General features: G+C 37.3%; 1 protein-coding gene across 1 annotated transcript in view; it reads right to left on the minus strand.

Annotated features, from left to right (window-relative positions):
• Nucleotides 1-1,839: 1,839 nt before the first annotated feature.
• Nucleotides 1,840-19,472, minus strand: part of LOC114638533 (solute carrier organic anion transporter family member 6A1-like) — an 86,608-nt gene continuing 68,975 nt past the window's right edge. The window contains exons 12-15 of the mRNA XM_028787044.1: nt 17,992-18,129; nt 6,810-6,950; nt 5,715-5,764; nt 1,840-2,003 (exon numbers count right to left, since the gene is read on the minus strand). Of these exons, the coding sequence (XP_028642877.1) occupies nt 6,832-6,950; nt 17,992-18,129 (257 nt within the window). The 3' untranslated portion in view covers nt 1,840-2,003; nt 5,715-5,764; nt 6,810-6,831. The remainder of the gene's footprint in view (nt 2,004-5,714; nt 5,765-6,809; nt 6,951-17,991; nt 18,130-19,472) is intronic.

The following is a 19,472-nucleotide window of genomic DNA, read 5'->3' on the forward strand; positions in this document are numbered from 1 at the left end:
TATGAAAACCTAATGCAATAGAAGCTTTCTAAACTACAAACCATGGTTATCTAGATGAAATCACCAAATAATGGGAGGATTGATTTCCAGCTGGAGAGCTCCTGATCAATGAAGCTTTCAGTAGCAAGCTTGGGTTGCACCTAACTGGCTTTTTAGCCAGGGTGTCCCATGAGAAGCCCTAAATAACCCAGGCTATTGCTAAAACTATAGGTTGCTCTCTGAAAACTGACAGCAAGGCAACATTGCTGAAAAAAACACTCACAAAAAGTTTGTGTAAATGTCCAGCTGGTGCCAACGTAAAGCCTTCTATACATATGTGATAACGTATTTGGTACACAAAAGTACGCTGCAGGCTGCCAGAGGATAAAGGTAAACACCAATCTACTCAACACATGCTTTGATCTACACTGGGGTGATATTAATCTCCATAGAAGGGATGGAAAAATGAAAATTGCTTTAATTGTTTTTAGGGAGAAAAAGGAGCAATAATGACTATTGCTTTAAATATTTTTCTTTTATATTTTTAATTGGCTATTTTATTTATTTACATTTCAGATGTCATCCCCCTTCCCCATATCCCCCCTTAGAACCCCTCTATCATATCCCCCTTCCTTTTGGCTCTTATACAGTTTTAATTACACACAAGTGTTAACATAAGTTCTAGGTTGAGGTCTCTAGCAATACAATAGATGTAAATAGTCAAGGAACAAACAAGACAATAAATACAAATAGTCAAAGAACAAGCAAGGCAATAAACAAAATTCCATGAACACTCCTGTGATCACTGTTTCTAAGGACTTATACCAGGATGACCAAAATATCTCAGCCAACTTCCCTGTCCTGGCCCAAAGTCATTTTCATGTATGAAGCCCATTTCCTTGTTCTAGCCTAAAATTTAGATTCCTGCCTGAAATTATTTCTTTGTTCTAGCCTAACATCAGCTTCCTGCCTGAAGCCACTTTCATATCCTTGGCCAATGTTGTAGTCCTGCCAAACAGCCCATTTCTTTTTGTCCTTGGCCCATGTCAGATTCTTGTCAAGCAACCTCAAAAGCTCTTCACTTTTCCACCTTTTTTATTTCATTAACAAGACTGAGAATGTCTTAGGTCATTCTGACAAGAATGCCTTCCTTACCTATCATGGAATATGCATCTAAAGCAATGCAGTTCTGTGTTAGATTGGTAAGGCTCTGTAGAGAATCTTACCTGACCTGGCTTGCCAGCCTGTTAATAGCTCTGTCTGGGGGTCCATTTTCAAGTTCAAGCCATGTACTTTGGCTGCCAACATGTTGATGTTAAAGACAAGCTTTAAGGCAATGGGCAGGAATAAAAGTATTCCCAGGACAAAAAGGGCTAGCATGATCAAGCTTTATATGCTGTTCTTGAAGCTTGACCAAAATAGAAATACTGACCTCAGGCCATGGGTAATTTTATCAGTAGTATCTACCTCATCAATGGTCATCAGAACAACATTCCTGAAATTCATAAGCTCACTATGTAAAGTTAAAACATCCAGATAGATGCTAGAATTATGCCAAATACACTGCAAGTGTCTTTAAACTTTTCCTAATTATAATTACTTAGATTAATGAATATTTTGTTATAATTTATACTAAAGTCTACATTACATATGTAAAATAATATTTTAAAATCTTAATCCAGAGCTAGCAAGTGGCTTAGTCAATAAGGGGGCTTGTTCATACAATGAGTTCAATTCCTTTAGCCCATAGTGGTATGAGAAAACTGACTCTCAAGAGCTGCTCATGCATGCAGTGTATCAAGAACACATACTGTCTCTACAATAAAACTAAGAAAGAAGTACTAGTCCATAAAATACAGTCAGAAATGTTTCATAAAATATTCTTTATTACTAAAATGAAAATCCACATAGATACATTTCTGATAATTTTCTGTTATGAATTTATAACACTGCCACAATCTTACAAAATCTCCAGAGGACAGACTGCTGTCATTAGAACTTGGACCCTCACAGATTCTCCAATCCTATAGATTTAAACCAAAAAGAGTCAATCAATTTTCACATAAGACTAGCTTATACATTTTCACATTGCATATTTAATTTAAAGAGTGTGAGTACAATGGATATTTTCTGCCTCACACTTTCTTCTGCTTGTCATGGGTATGGTTGGAGTCACCCTTCCATGCAAGGTCACATTAAGGTTATCACTTCTCCTAGAGAAGGAAGCAGCAGAAAAAAAACCCTGACTTATTTGTTCTTGTTACAGAAAAAATATTTTTATCTAGTATTTGGAAATTGCACTAAAATGCATACCAAATATGAAATATTTTAAATTTGTTTTAGAAGCACAACTTAATTATAGAAAAATCCCATTCCTTAATTGCCACGTTTCTATGCTTAAGTGCAAATTTTTCTTCATAAGAAGTAGTTGTGCTTAATTTTAAACTAAAGGATAAAGGGAAAAAACAGGTAGTTTATTCAGATTATCAGACACCTTTATTAAAATACAGGTGAATGTAAAATGTAGAGATGTGTGACAACATCAAGTTTTATGTCTTCTAAAACAAAACTAAGAATATGCATACTGCAATTTTCAAGAGTAATCTCTGTATGTCAAATCATCAATGAGTAGAAATTTAACTCTTAAAAAGCTAAATAATCTATCTTGGAAATTTAATTTGGTTTTAATTTGTATTTTCATAATAGTGAAATATCTAATTTAATTTATGGGATTATTGAGAAACAATTACCAAGATGCCAAATAAAATTAACAAGAATAGACAATAGAATGATGAACTATAGATATGATAGTATTTCATTTTTACATGTGTGAAATTCTTAAGAATGAAGTAGAACACTTTAAGTATACTCGAAGAAATGGAGCTAATCCTCTATGGCCTATATCCAGTAACTAATAAGGAGACATTGCAGAGTTAAACCGTATGTTTTTGCATTTCCATCTCAAATGCCTCTATTATCTTCTTATTAAGTGTATGATGAGTGCTTTCTTTTCCCCCAGATTCAATACCCCAGTCTCACCCACAGCTCTGCCACAGAACACCTTCTTTTTCCCCTTCCCCATCTTCTGTGAATCACACAAACCTTTCCCTCCTAATATCCCTCCCTCCACTTTCTGCTTTATCCCAACTCCTTGTAACCCACAAACAATTCCTGGAAAAATAAATTTACCCTCTTCTTCTGTTCCTTGAAAGAAAAATTCTCAACTTCATATGGGAAACAAAACAAAGCAAACAAATGAAGAAGAAGAAGAAGAAGAAGAAGAAGGAGGAGGAGGAGGAGGAGGAGGAGGAGGAGGAGGAGGAGGAGGAGGAGGAGGAGGAAGAAGAAGATGAAGATGAAGAAGAAGAAGAAGAAGAAGAAGAAGAAGAAGAAGAAAAGGAGGAGGAACAACAACAATAGCGACAAAACAGTGTAGCTAAAACCACTCTGAACAATAAAAAAACTGCTGGAGATCATACCATTCCCAATTTCAAGTTGTATCTCAGGGCTATAGTAATAAAAATCACAGCTGTATCTGGGGGTAGGGGAGGGGTGGGGAAAGGGGATAACAATAACATCTGAAATGTAAATCAAATATCCAATAAAAAATAATCTAAAAAAAATCACATGGCTTTGGCAGAAAGCAGATACATTGATTAATGGAATCTAACTAAAGACCCAGACATAAATTGCCACACCTATGGACACCTGATAATTTTATAAAGAAGCCAGAAATAAACACTGGAAAAAAATCATCTTTAACAAATAATGCTGGTCTAACTGGATGCCTGCAAGTAGATCCATATTTATCAAACTGCACAAAGCTCAAGTCCAGATGGACCAAAACCCACAATATACAACTAAATATACTGAACCTGACAGAAGAGAAAGTGAAAGAAAAGCCTTTACCACATTGTCCAGAAGAAGACTTCCTGAACAGAACACCAATAGCACAGGCACTAAAATCAACAATTAATAAATGGGAACTCATGTAACTGAAAAGCTTCTGTAAGGCAAAGTATACCTTAATTTGGACAAAGCAGCAAGCCTACAGAATGAGAAAGGATTTTTACCAACTCCAAGTCTTATGGAGAACAAATATCAAACATATATAAAGAACAAAAGAAACTAGATATCAATTAAAACCCCCAAATAACCTAATTAAAGATTAAAAATTGGGTACAGACCTAAACAAAAATTTCTTAATAGAGGAAATTTAAATGTCAAAGAAACAAGTAAAGGAAATATTCAGCATTCTTAGCTACCAAGAAAATGGAAATCAAAAATTTTTTTGTTTTGATCTTCTGTCTTACACATGTCATAATGACTAAGATCAGTAACAAGTGATACTACATGATTTTGATGGTATTGAAGAAAGGTAACACTCCTTCATTGATGGTGGGAGTGATAACTTGTGCAGTCACTGTAGCAACCTGCAGGGTGGTTACTCAGAAAGGCGAGAATTGATTTACCTCTACCATTCATGGGCATATATTCGAAGGACAATCTGTCCTACCACAAGGACATTTCCTCAACTACATTAACTGCTGCATTATTCGTAAAAGATAGCTGGGAGTTGTAAATAAATCTAAATGACCCTAAACTCAAGGATGAAAAGGTGGGTTCATTTACACAATGGAGTATTTACTCAGTGTTCAAAAATTATATCATTAAATCTGCAGGCAAATGGACAGAAGTAGAGTAAAATAATCTTGACCGAGGTAATTCAGACCCATAAAGATAAAAATGGTATGTATTCACAAATATGTGATTAGTAGACATTAAATAAATAATGATCAGCCTACAACCCATACACACAAGATACAGTATGTGTAGAAGAATGGAAGGGAAAGCACAGGGATTTTCCTGGGAGGGGAAAATAGAAAAAAAAATTGTGAGTGCACTCGGAATGGATATAGATGGGAATCAGATAATCACATGTGGAATGACAGTAGAGATAGGGTTAAAGGAGATATTTGTGGACATTTGATGGCTGATATGAAAATCTAGTGCAATAGAAATGCCCTAGAACTTATAAGAGTGATTCAAATGCAGTCTCCTAATAATGGGGGAGACAGAGTCCATAAAAACTACTTCTTGTCTCAAGTGAAGCTTTTAGTAGTGGGACTGTGTTGCATTCATATTAGTTGTTGACTAAAGGGGTCAGTTGAAATTCCCAAACAAGCCAGACTTTTGCCAAGACAATGAATTGGCCACATTGCCAAGGACAACACCTACACCACTCCTTGTACCTAAGTCCAGCTGGTGCCTACAAAGAGTCTTGAACCCTACATTCTAGTCTCCTTGGTGTGGGAAAGTACTCTGTGGAGTACTAAAAAAGAAACAAAAACACCAACAAAGTCACTATACCTTTGGCCTACAATCTGCTTTGCCTCGAAGTTATGTTAACAGAATGATGGCACAGAACTTGTGGAAACAGCCAACCTATATTTGATTAGACTTAAGGCTCACTCCATGAGCCAGAACTCATACCTTACAGTGCTTGGTGACCAAGAACTAGACAGTAGATAGCCCAGAGACCTAGGATAAAACCAAACACTACTTTTCTTTTTTAAAAGACATTAAAATGACTCCTAATGATATTCTGCTGTACTCAAAGATCAGTGTCTTATTCAGACATCCTAAGTGAAGTTTCCTCCTGCAGCAAATGTGAACATATATAGAGATCCACAGCCAGATATTATGCAGAGAGAAGAAATTCTTGGAACATGTACCTTTAAATGGCATCTCTCCATCAAATCTTTTCCCTCAGAGGTGAAGAAACCTGTCAGAAGAGAAGGAAAGAGTGTAAGAGCGAGAAGGGATAGAAGATACCAGAACAAGGCTCTCTGAATCAACTGGGGAAGGCTCATATGAACTCATAGCCACAAAAGCAATAATTAGAGTGCTTGCACCAAGTTCTCTCATAAATTATAACTTTCCACTTGGTGTTTCTATAAACCCTGAGTATCTGAAGGAGTGGATCTCTGATTCTTGTGCCTGCTCTTTTCCTTCTGTTGAGTTGCCTTGTCCAGGTCAAGTGTAATAGTTTTTTCTTTTGATCTCTTGTATCTTATTTTGTTATGTTTGGTTGTTATTTTCTAGAAGCCTATTTTCTGATGAGAGACATAAAGGGGGGATACATCTGGGGAAGAGGGGAGGTGGGAAGGAACTTCGAGGAATAGAAGGAATTGTAATCAGAATATATTGTATGAGAAAAGAATTAATTTTAAATGAAAGGAAAAAATACCTGCAATACACATGTATATACGTGCTCAATCTCCATGTATATCTGCATGCCAGAAGACAGCAACAGATCACATTACAGATGGTTGTGAGGCACCATGTCGGTCCTGGAAATTGAATTCAGAACCTCTGCAAGAGCAGCTAATCTTCTTAATTATCCGCTTTTCTTTGTATATAGTGTGTCTGTGTGTGTGTATGTGTGTGTGTGTGTATGTGTGTGCCTATTTTCGAGTTAAGTCAACATGTTTGTTTTGTTTTGTTTATTTGTTTGTTTTTTGGAGACAGAGTTTGTAGCTCTGGTTGTCCTAAAACTTAATCTGTAGACCAGACTGGCCTTGAATTCACAGATTTATTTCCTCTGCCTCTCAAATGCTTAGATTGAAGACATACACTATCACCCAGAATTTTTTAAAAGAAAAAAATAGATAGTCAAATATTTTATACAATCTTAAAACAGAGCACGTTCTATGCTCAGATTAATTGTAGTATTAACGTGAAGCATATTTCTAAACTGTATCATTATTATTATCTTAAAAGTTATTGGTATGATATTCCATTGACAAAGGGAAAAATAAAATTCTTACCAAAGAAGAAATCAGTTAATAATTATTTTCTTCTTTTGGTTCCTTTTTTTTTCTTTACGTTCTCACTTCCAACTCTTATAACATTATATTTATAAAGTGCCAAAAGAGTAAGCAAAGTTGTGGCCAATTTGCAAAAAATACCTGTATTTGAAAGAGTAATAATGCGACTATGTTTTTAACAAATGTTTTTTAAAGAATGCCATGCACCTGAGGAAAAGATATAGTTTAATTCTGAAAGTATAAATTTCTCAATTACAAAATAAAATTAATATGACATAGTAATATAAAATTAAATTTTTCAATGCTTACAAAACTTTATATATTTATTAGATAGCCTCCAAAGGGCATGATGATTCATGATTTATGACTTCATTTACTGTATCAATTTAAAGACACCTGAATGTATTATATGTTCCAAATTTATCATCAGTAGAAACTGGAACATTCTTAAAGCCTTAAGAGGTTTTAGTGTTTGAAATATTGATCATTTTCCACACATAAACATTAATTTATAGAAAATTGCTTTTGTTGGTTTTTGAAAATTAAAATTACATAATAATAATTAAACTTCATGAGTAATAATCCCTGTTAGAGTCAAAATGTTGTAGCAAAAAATACCAGTTGTCCAATACAGCTACAATACAAGACAAGTGAAGTTAATAAGTCTTTCCCATTTATTAATTATTTCTAGATACTATCTCCAAGATATAGTTACCTGTAATCCTACAATGAAAATTAAGAAGTTCTTTTGGATACACAGAATTTGAACAAACAAATGAGAAATGATGAAAAATACATCCAATAGTGCTTCCAAGAAGAATATAGTGGTAGTAAGAAACATATCTGACAAGAATAGAAAAATTCAGATAATGCATTCATATATTCTACATTTAAATAAATTATTCACATCCAAAGAGAGGGAAGAGCAAAATGTTGGTGACACAGAGTCCTCTTTAAATACATTTTCCATAGCAGATGGGAGCAAGGGGTAGAAAACTACACTTTCATCAAGAAGGATCTGTGACAGAACAAAGCATTCTGTTATAGTCTTATGAAGACTGGCCTGGAATGATTGCATAGAACAGAGTGCAAAGAAATATCAAGAGATGTGCTTAATATTGAGAGGAACAACAGTCAAATATTCAATGGGACAAAAAGGAATGAGAATGGAAAGACTTGGTAAATTTATAGCCTAGTCAGGAAAGAGCAAAACCACATGTTTGAAAGAACAAAACATAAGTGTAGCCCAGTAAAGATTTGCTAATGAGATTAGTGTAACTAAACAGGAATGGACAGTTGTGCATCAGAACCATGAGCAAAGAGCTCCCTCACTCAGAGTGGGCTTGCTGCTCAGGGGAACTTTTTCTCCTTGTTTTCTCTCTCTTTTCTTTCTTTCTTTCTTTCTTTCTTTCTTTCTTTCTTTCTTTCTTTCTTTCTTTTTCTTTTTTTATTTTTGCCTGTCTGTCTGTCTGTCTGTCTGTCTGTCTGTCTACTGACCGATCTATCTATCTATCTATCTATCTATCTATCTATCTATCTATCTATCTATCTATCTATCTATCTATCATCTCCAAGACGTTGCTTTCCCCCATAGTTCCCCCCTCACAGAGTCTCTCCCCTTATCCCTTCCCTTTCTCCTCTGAGAGGGTGAAGCCTTCTCTCGACCTCTCCTTCCAGGGACATCATGTTTGCCAGATTTGGCCTATCTTCTCCCACTGAGTTCAGAAAAGACAGCCATGGAAACTGAGCTGCACATCTGATACATATGTAATTGGGGCCTCTGTCTAGCTTGTGTATGTTCTTTGGTTGGTGGCTCAGTCCCTGAGAGCTCGTGGTGGGGCAGGGGGTTCAAATTAGTAAACTCTGCTCATCTTCCTGAGGTGTTCCCACCCCCTTTGGGGCCTTCCATTCTTCTCCCATCTCTTCTATAAGAGTCCCTGATTTCCATCCAACGTTTGTCTGTGGGTATTTGTATATATTTCAGTCCTCTGGTGGGTAGAGCCTCTCAGAGGACAGTTATGCTAGGCTCCTGTCTGTAAGAATAACAGGGAATCATTAATAGTGCCAGGGATCAGCGCTTGCCCATGGGATGGGTCTTAAGTTGGGCAGGTTTTTGGTTGGCCATCCCTTCAGTTTTTGTTTTATCATTGTTCTTGTATTTCTTTTAGACAGGAAAATATTAGGGTTGAAACTTTTGTGGGTGGTTTGGTGGCCCTATCCCTCTACTAGTATGCCTGGGTAGTTATAGGACATTGCCTCTTTAGGTTACATGTCCCCACTGATAGGCATCTCAGCGAAGGTCACCCTCATTGATGGAGCCTCCCTCAATCCAGGATTCTGGGACTTCCTAGAGATTCCTTCCACCCTATCAATCCTGGTAGCTGAAGATTTTTATTCTTTCTCCTAGCCTTCTGGACTTCTCTCCTGTCTCTCCCTACACCTGACCCTGCCTCCCCATTTCCCCTTCCATCCAGTTCCCTTCCTTCCTCTGCCTCCTATGATGATGTTGTTTGGCCTTCTAAGTGTGACTCAAGCATCCTTTCTTGGGTATTGCTTCTTGTTTAACTTCTTTGGGTCTGTGTGGTATATCATAGATGTTCTGAACTTCATGGGTAATATCCACTTTGTCAGTTAGTGCATGTCCTTTTGGGTCTGTGTTATCTCACTCAGTATGATATTTTCTAGTTCCATTCATTTGCCTGAAAACTTCATGTTGACTGTTTTTAATAACTGAATAGTATTTCATTGTGTTAATGACCCACATTTTCTGTTGAGGAACATCTGGGTTGTTTCCAATTTCTGACTATTATGAATAAAGTTATGAATATAATGGTACATGTGACTTTTTAGTATGTTAGAACATCTTTTATGAATATGCCAAGGAGCAGTATAGCTGAGTCTTAAGGTAGAACTATTTCCAATTTTCTTCAAAACCACTAGATTGATTTTCAGAGTGTTTGGACAAGTTTGTACTCCCACAAGCAATGCACAAGTGCTCCTCCTTCTCTACATAATCTCCAGCATCAAATGCCACTTGAGATTTTGATCTTAGCCATTCTGATTGATATAAGGTGGAGTCTCAGGATCCTTTTGATTTGCATTTCCCTACTGACTAAGGATGTTGAACACTTTTTTTTTTATCTAAAAGTCCAGCCTCCATCTTTCTGCCCAGTCATTGGCTGCACAACAATATTTTTTTTTAAAATGGATATTTTCTTTATTTACACTTCAAATGTTATTCCTTTCCCTGGTTTCCCATTCCTGAAATCCCGTATCCCATCCCTGCTCCTCTACTTTGATGAAAGTATTCCACCACCCATTTACTCACTCCCTGCCTCCCCGCCATGGCATTCCCCTACATTGAAGCAACAACCCTTCACAGGACCACAGGCTTCTCCTCTCATTGATGCACAACAAGGTCATCCTCTGCTACATATGCAGCTGGAGCCATAGGTCCATTCCTCCATGTGTACCACTTGGTTGGTGGTTTAGTCTCTGAGAGTTCTGAGGGTTCTGGTTGGTTGATATTGTTGTTCTTTCTATGGGGTTACAAACTCCTTCAGCTACTTAAGTCCTTTCTCTAGCGCCTCCATTGAGCATCCCATTGGGAACCCCATGCTCAGTACAATGCTTGGCTGCAAGTATCCAACTCTGTATTTGTCAGGTTCTGGGTGAGCAGTGCTTTTCAGCCAATCTAGATTCCTCTGTTAAGAATTCTATGTTTATCTCTGTACCCCATTTTAAAATTGGGTTATTTGGCTTGTTGGTTATTCTTGAGTTCTTTATACATTTTGGATATTAGTCCTCTATCAGATGTAGGGTTAGTGAAATTCTTTTCCCAACTTGTAGGCTGTTGCTTTGTAGTATTGTCAGTATCTTTAGCCATACAGAAGCTGTTCAGTTAAAGGAGGTTTCGTTACTCAATTGTTGATCTCAGAACCTGAGCCCTTTGTTTTCTGGTTAGGAAGTTTGTCTCCTACATCAATGTATTCAAGGCAATTTCCCACTTCTTTTCTATTAGATTTAGTATATTCAGTTTTGTGTTGAGGTCCTTGATCCACTTGGACTTGAGGGGCCATGGCTCAGAATTGAGTATCATTGCTCAGGTGAATAGCAGGTCTTACTAAGTGTTACTAGTTTTCCAGAGAAGCAAAATGCAAGAGCCACGGGGTCCTGACAGCTTCAAAACAAATTTTTGAAGTAAGTCAGGAAGACCTACCCATAATCAGCTGGAAGGTTGGGCAACACTAGTTCAGCTTTGTAAATGGGCCTCTACAGTAGATAATAGTCAGCTAGAGCAGTTATCAATATGAAGCAGCATCAGAGAATGTTGTAGAAAGTGTGCAATGCCAGAACAAACGAGAAACAGTGGGTCCTGCAGGATTGTAGGACCATGGAAGGACAGCATGGTTTCTGGTTGATCACTGGTTGGAGATGGCAGGAGATCCGGCAGGTTTCCCTGCAATGGATGGCATTCATTTTCTCATGCTCCCAGACACCAGGCTCCTGATATGAGGCTGAAGACCTTCATCAATCTGTGCCTTTCAGGCATGTAGGACAACACCTCTACTAACCCCTCCACAGGTAGAGGGCATGACTATTGGCCACAAAGCCTCAAATCATATCTCCATATTAATAAGATTCCTAAAGACCAGAGGGTGTAGTCAAGTAAACATTCCTTCCCAAACCCCCCTCCTTGCAAAATGTATTTAACCTCGGGCCTACCCTGAGAAACCAGGGTATAGTTTTCATCCATTTTCTACCATGACAATAAATATAATAAGACTATGGACTCCTTCTCTTCTTTTGGACCTGCTGTGGGGAACCACGGAGAAGGTTTTCAACTACTGAGCCACCTCATAATCTCCAGCATATGACTTCTCTAAGTTTCCAGCCATGGAGGCCACCAACTCAAGCAAGGAAGCAGAGCCAGCCATGACCCAGCCAAGTGAGTCTCCACGACCAAAACTCTCATCCCTGAAGGACACACCCAGAGCTTCTCTCCCTTCCCTCTTTAGCTGCACCTGTTCCAGCTCTGGCCGCCTTTTGGCTCAGGGACCCCCAACCCAAGAGTTCTGCCCCCGGCCCCCACAGGACCTCAGACTGTGTTTTCCCACCCTGGAGCTGAGTCCCGTGGCTTTACATATCTCGATGTCTGCCTTGTGCCAGCATGGAGTGAACACAGTCAACTTCCAGTGCTTCTCTGTGCTTAGGTCCTAGCCCCTTGTGGGAGCAGACGTGCAACCCATAATTCAATCCAACAATGGACCCACGTGCCCACTACAACCCAGCAGAGGATCTTCCAAATCAAAGGGTAAAGGCTGGCCAATGGGGCCGCCCTTAACTATATTACTTATGAGCTATCAGGACTGAAGCTTTAAAATTCTGTATTTGCCATGTCTGAATTTCAGTCTTCCTTGTGGTCTGGTATGCATTTTTACCTCCTGACATCTCCCTTTAGAATAAGAATGTTTATCCTGTGTTTGTCACACTTCAATTTGTAGACATGTAATTTTTTTTAACAACAGCTCATATCTGAAAGTGCTTTCCATGAGTTTCAAGTTAACCTGTGGACTTGAACGTTGCAGGGATTCTGCAGGGTCCTTGACAATATGAAAATGTGATTATTAGATTTTACATTAGGAGAATGTCATGGATCTTGGAAGCCAGGAATGGGTTGCTGAAGATTGGAAATTCATGCATTGGAAGCTTGACCTCATTGTATGAATATTATAGTCATAAATTTTATAAGAGGTAGGGTCCAGCAGGAGACTCATAGGAACATTAGGAATATAGATTTTACAAATAATTGACATCGATTATTTTCCATGGTAACACTGAACCTAACTTCTGGATTTTCTTTCTTCTTGTCTCACAATGTGATAGGTCTCTATCAGACAAGATTCAGACTATGTCAAGGACTACGGTCTGATGCAGCAAAAGTCTCTTATAGAATTGTAATCTTATATGAAATTTTAATCTCCCAAACTGTGAACTAAATACACTTCTTTTCATTATCATGTACTAAGACTCAACTACTATTATCATTTTTATCATTATAAAATACCAAGATTGATTTATAGAAATCAAAACAAAGTAATAATACACAAGGTATCTATCTGGCTTATCCATATTATCAGAGAATTTTTTCTTCTTTTTCAGGGCAGAATGTATCTTTGATACATAATGTCAGGTTGTCATTACCCATTCATCCTAATCCATTTTAGATTGCTGCCCATTTTCTGTGATAGTTCTAAGTTTACTAAGTGATGCTACCTTTGCTCGCTTTGAAGTTCTAATTAGTCCTTATGCTTTGCTTTTCTGCTGAATTTCACTTTTGTTTACATACTTCTTTCTGATTACATTCTCTTTTGGTTTCTATAGTAGTCTTCTTTTATCCAGTACTAATGTGGGAATATATTCCAAGATTCCTAATAGGTATGAAGTTGTGCTTAGCACCAAATGGCTCACACTCAAACAAACAGCATACACAACTTCACTTTCTGGCTTAGTTTCTGGTTCTACTATCCATTAAACTAAAACATAGCTTGTATTCATGTTATTTATCCACTAATATTTTGTCCAAATTTAAGTATTCATCTGTTCTAGGTCCATCATTCTTAAATTTTTTTATGTAAAATATCTAAATTAATATAACTCTTTTTTTTTCTATTTGTACTTTCACAGAGAGATAATGTTTTCAGGTGTTAATCTTAGAAACTTGATCCAATATTATTTTTCCTGATGAAGCACTCTTGTTCATTCTTATTTCATTACAAAGAAACTCTCAGTGATTCCTTCCCACAGTATCTGGGTATTATACTTCTCTCATAATTTTGAGGATGTTATTATATGTAAATTAAAGGCTACCTGAACACAAGCCCTGTGATACCACAGCATGTCACATTTGAACAAGGAGGGCTATTGACTGGTCAGCAGGTAGATACTGTTCTTGGATAAAGAGAAGAAGACTTGCATCCTGGGAGGGACAAATGATAAATGCATGTTTTCTTGTGCTCTTCAAAATGGTCTATAATTTAAAATTTATGACTTGTGCTTTCTCTTCAGGCCATAGTTAGTGATGGGGAACCAGCACCATGGTTAAGGTCCCATTAATGCATACTGGCACTTTCCTCTGTTTCTTTAAAAGTACTAATTTCTCATCAGGGAAAGGCAAATCAAAACAACCCTGAGATTCCACCTCACACCAGTAAGAATGGCTAAGCTCAAAAACTCAGATGATAATAGATGCTGGGGAAGATCTGGAGAAAGAGGAACACTCCTCCATTGTTGGCAGGATTGCAAGATGGTACTACCACTCTGAAAATCATTCTGGCAGTTCCTCAGATACTGGACATAGCATGGCCTGAGGACCCAGCTATACCACTCCTGGGCATATACCCAGAAGATGCTCCAACATATAACAAGGACATATGCTCCACTATGTTCATAGTAACCTTATTTATAATAGCCAGAAGCTGGAAAGAACCCAGATGTCCTTCAACAGAGAAATAGATACAAAAAATGTGGTACATTTATACAATGGAGTATTACTCAGCTATTAAAACAATGAATTCGAGAAATTCTTAGATAAATGGATGGAACTAAAAAATATCATCCTAAGTAAGGTAATCTAATTACAAAAGAACACACATGGTATGTAATCACTGATAATTGGATATTAGCCCAGAAGCTTGAAATACCCAAGATTCAACTCACAGAGCACGTGAAGCTCATGAAGAAGGAAGACCAAGTGTGTATGCTTCAGTCCTTCTTAGAAGAACTGACAAAATACTCAAGAGAGCAAATATGGAGACAAAGTGTGGGACAGAAGCTGAAGGAGGAGCTGTCTGGAGACCATTCCACCTGGATATCCTTCTCATGTGCAGTCACCAAAGGTAGACGCTGATGTGGATGTCAGAAAGTGCATGCTGACAGGAGCCTGATATAGTTGTCCCCTTAGAGGTCTGACAGAGCCTGACATATTTAGAGGTAGATGCTCACAGCTAACCACTGAACTGATCAAGAGGTTCCCAATGGAGGAGTTAGAGAGAAAACTGAAGGAGCTGAAAGGGTTTTTGGCCCCATGAGGGGAGCAACAATACCAACCAACCAGAGCTCCCAGAGTCTAAACCACCAGCCTGGGAGCACATAGGGAGGGACCCATGGCTCCAGCTATATATGTAGGGGAGGATGGCCTTGTTGGGCATAGATGGGAGAGGAGATCCTTGGTCCCAAGAAGGCTGAACGCAGTGTGTGTGGGGGATTCAAGTGTGGGGAGGTAGGAGTGAGGAGGGAGGTAAGTGGGGACTCAACCTCATAGAAGGAGGAGGAGAGGAGATGAAATAGGGGGTTCCTGGATGTGGGAGGGATGGGGTTAAGGGATAACATCTGAAATGTAAATAAAATATCCAATAAAAATAAGATTAAATAAAGAAAAAGAAGTACTAATTTCCATTGTGTTAGGCAGTCTTTTGGTTTATCCACAGGTGAACTGTTTTCCTAGTATCACCTTATTCCTATGTCAGATATATATTGTTTTTTCTTTTTCTAAAGCAAGTTATGGAGTTTCTTTTATTGTAATTAAAAAATTAATCCTTTCAGAATTTCACACATTCTATTTGATATGCTTATTCTCCACTCACCCTTCTAGTTCTTCCTAGACACACCCTACTTAACCATGTCCTTTTCCATTTGTTCCCCCAAGCCCTCCTTTTAAAAGAAACTTATTGTAGTGGTTTGAATGAGAATTTAGCCCTTAGCCTCAGGTATTTGAACACTGATTGCCAGTTGTTGGCCCTGTTAGAGGAGGTGGCTCTGCTGAAGAAAACATCTCAATGGGGTAGGATTGGGGAATCATAACATTATCCCAGTTGTAGTTTACCTTCTCTGTTTCATGTTTGCATTTGAAGATGTGATCACTTAGCTTCCTGCTTCCGCTATCATTTCTGCCCCTTCCTCTTGTGCCTTCTACCTGTGGATTCTCATCATTTGGGAACCCCCACCTCAAGGCAGTCACTTCCATAAGCTGCTTTAGTCACTGCATTTTATCACAGCAACGGAAAAGTAACTAACACAAAAGTTGGTACTAGTGAGTGAGATTACTCTAAAGAACCTGTAGGGTAGACAAGCAGTTGAATTGTGTATGCAGAACTTCATAAGTTATTCATGTAGGAAACTGAAAGTCAATAGCGCCAAGAGAAATATGGACTATAGAGGTATAGTTCAACAAGTTTCAGGGGGAAAGTAAGACAACTTGGCTAGTAGCCATTGTTGTGATATTTTGGTAAAGAAATTGCCTATCTTCTTCCTATATTCTACGAGCTTCATTAAAAATTATGGGATGCTTTCAATGGTGGAAGTCATTTCAAGACAGCATAATACTGAACTCATGACTTTGTTGTTTTTGATTTCTCTTATGTATTTCTTCTGCCAAAGAAGGAGAAATAAGGCAGAAAGAAATTGAAATGTAGAGTTTGGATGCAGTAAGAGTACTAGAAAGCTTAGTGTTACAGTTAAGGCAAGTGCTGGAGAGAGGATGTCATATTCAAGCAGATTTTTCACTAGTACAGAATTCTTCACTGGAATAAAGGAAAAGGTACCATAGGTGTACCCACATAATTTTCCAATTTGTTAAAGAGAGCCTGAGTATTTTCTGCTCTGAGGAACTTTACAAAGACTACTACAAATATGATTCCAGGGGTGAGAGTATATGATAAGTTGGAAGCTAGTTCTGACAAGGTACTGTAGGATTATGGTAGATGGAAAAGTAAAAGGGGGAATGTTTAAATCCCTCCTTCAAAAGTTCAGTATGTTACTGAGGCCAGCAAACACACAGCAGGAGAGTCTCTTCAAGAGAAAGGCTCTGAATGTTTAGGAGGCCTTGTAAGTCCATTTTATGAAGGTGTAAAAGTAAATCCTGGGTGACAGTGGAAAACATAAGATTATAGAGATGCCAGAGCAGTGAAATATATACCTGAGAGAGCAGCAAACATCAAGTGGAGAAATATGTTATAGTCAGCAAAACTGGAGGGTGAGAGACATCTAAAGCTCTGGGTACTTCACATGCAACTACAGGATTAGACATGTTCATTCGTGAGGTTTGAACTTGCTTTGGTCTGCTTTCTCCTCTCTATCTCCCAATTCCTCCCCTTTGGAAAGGCAATGTGTCTAATGTGCTTTAGCTACTGAAAGTATGTAACTGTTGTTTGATTTTATGTGGGGCTTATATCTAAGAGATTGCCTTGAATCTACAAAGAGACTTTGGACATTGGTCATTTAAACAGCATTGAGACACTTGTATTTTCTAGATACTTTCAAAAGTTGACCAGATGAATTTTGCATTATGGCGTGGCCTTGAGCTTATGAGAGGCAGGAAGTGGAATGTGGGAGTTTGAGAATGTCCCATAGGTTAAGCAATTTGAACACTTGGTTTCCTGGTTGTTGGCACTACTTGGGAACATGGAGCATCCTCAGTGGAAAAAGTGTATCATTAGACTGGGGGGAAGGTTTTTCCTGTTGACATATCATTCTCTCTGCTTTCTGTTTATCCAGTAAATACCAACTCTGTACCCAACTCAATAACATGTGGAAATATATATTTTGAAGAATGATACTAAGTAAATGTGAAATTTTCAGTAACTGAAATATTAAAAAATATGTCTTGTATTACAAAAAAATCAGGTTTAGTCTTCAGAGAGATAAGAGGATTTGATACTAAGTAAACGTGAAATTTTCATTAACTGAAATATTAAAAAATATGTCTTGTATTACAAAAAAATCAGGTTTAGTCTTCAGAGAGATAAAAGGATTTTGAAGATGCTATTTACATCTATAATATTTTATATAAATTTATCTAATATTTAATATTGCAAAAATAAAAACTGTCAAGAGAAATCAATTTGGCCATATAACTGTACAGGGAAAATTAGTTAACAGATTGAAATTATACAACTTATACCCCCTTTTTAAAGAAAAACACAGAACTGTAGTGCATTTAATATCATATTACAAGTATTTACATAAATTCTATAATACAAGTTTATATAATATATCCTACATGATTGTGCAAGCCTTTAATTATGAACTTATTTGCTCATGGTTAATTATTATCTTGCTATAAATAACTGCAAATTCTAAAATTACTTTATTTACTTATATTTATGAACATTACATCACTTACATAATCCCATCAATATGGACATCATTTTTAACTTATTATAGATCCAACAACGTCCTTTGATTCCACATTTATTAATGTCCCAGTAAGTACAAGAACTACTTGCTGTTACTTGAAAAAGCAGTGGTCCTGGTATGGATCCTAGAAAACAGTCAGTGATTATGAGTTCTTCATAAAAACACTATTGAGTAGGATTAGAATAGCATTTTCTTTAAAAACCACACAACATACTCCTACATATATAATTTAAAATTGTTATAGTTTTCTTATTGATTGGCTTATTAGTATTCTGATCCCTGAATGTATACCAATATCAGTAGTTTGAAATGACTTTAAAATTCTGTCTAAATTGCTGAATTTGCAGGGAATATTTATGAGACATATCTAGAACAAAGAAACTAAACTACATGATTTTGTGACATCTAGTATCTTTAAAGATACACAACTTTGAGATTTTCACTGACTGAAAATGACTTAATACTGCTTTATGATTGCATTCTGTTTTTTATGTCTCTACAGTATTCTTCCCTTACCCTGGGGTAATATATTTCAAGATTCTCCAGTGGGTGTATGGAATTGTATGTGAATCCAACTGTGCACACTCACCCAAACATGCACACACACACACACACACACATACACACACACACACACACACACACACACACACACACTCACACTTTCTGGTTCAACATGCTGCTGTCCATTAAATTAAAATACATTTCCTATTCATGTCTTCTGTTTTCATTTAGTCTATAAAGGAGTGGGATTTCATAAGTCTCCATTATAGTTTTTTTTTTAATTTTGGTTGATTCATCCCCTATATCTCCTGTCTTCCCTCTCATCCCTATCCTCTTAAAACGTTAATACTCTGTAATCCTGCATTTTTTTCATGTCCCATGAGTTCTATTATTCCTCTTTATTAATTTTTTGCTGAGATGGCAAGATCATTGTTGCCCATGAGACTTCTTCCAGAAAACTTTATTTTGTCTAAGGCTTCCCCTGGTCCTTCTTTCTACAGCTTCATCACTTCACAACATGCCTGAACCCCTCTGTTCTCTATTTTCTCACTCTCTATTTTCATCTCACCTGTATATTCTACTATCCCTCCTCTGCAAATGCATCCCAGCAAACAATGTCCCATTTCTAGTTTTATCGTACACTTCAGGTTAAAAATACAAATGAGTGGAAACTACACTACAAATTCACCAGGCAGGCCTAGGGTGCAATAGTGGTAAGATCATTTATCGGGACAAGCAACCACTATCATGATTGATTCTGAGGACTGCTTTGCAGAAAGGAATTAATGACTAGTACTATAAACATGGTAACAAAAAACCCTCACATGGGTAGAGAATCATATACCCTAGTAAGGAGCATATTGATGTTGTTTTCTAAATGGTCATGGTGTGAAATTTCATCCTGAATAATCCTTAGTTCTATACATTTCTGCTGCTCCTAATCTGCATCTGAGAAGCTTCTTA

The sequence above is a fragment of the Grammomys surdaster genome, unplaced genomic scaffold, assembly GCF_004785775.1.
Source record: "Grammomys surdaster isolate TR1022 unplaced genomic scaffold, NIH_TR_1.0 125604, whole genome shotgun sequence".
In the NCBI taxonomy this organism is placed as follows: domain Eukaryota; kingdom Metazoa; phylum Chordata; class Mammalia; order Rodentia; family Muridae; genus Grammomys; species Grammomys surdaster.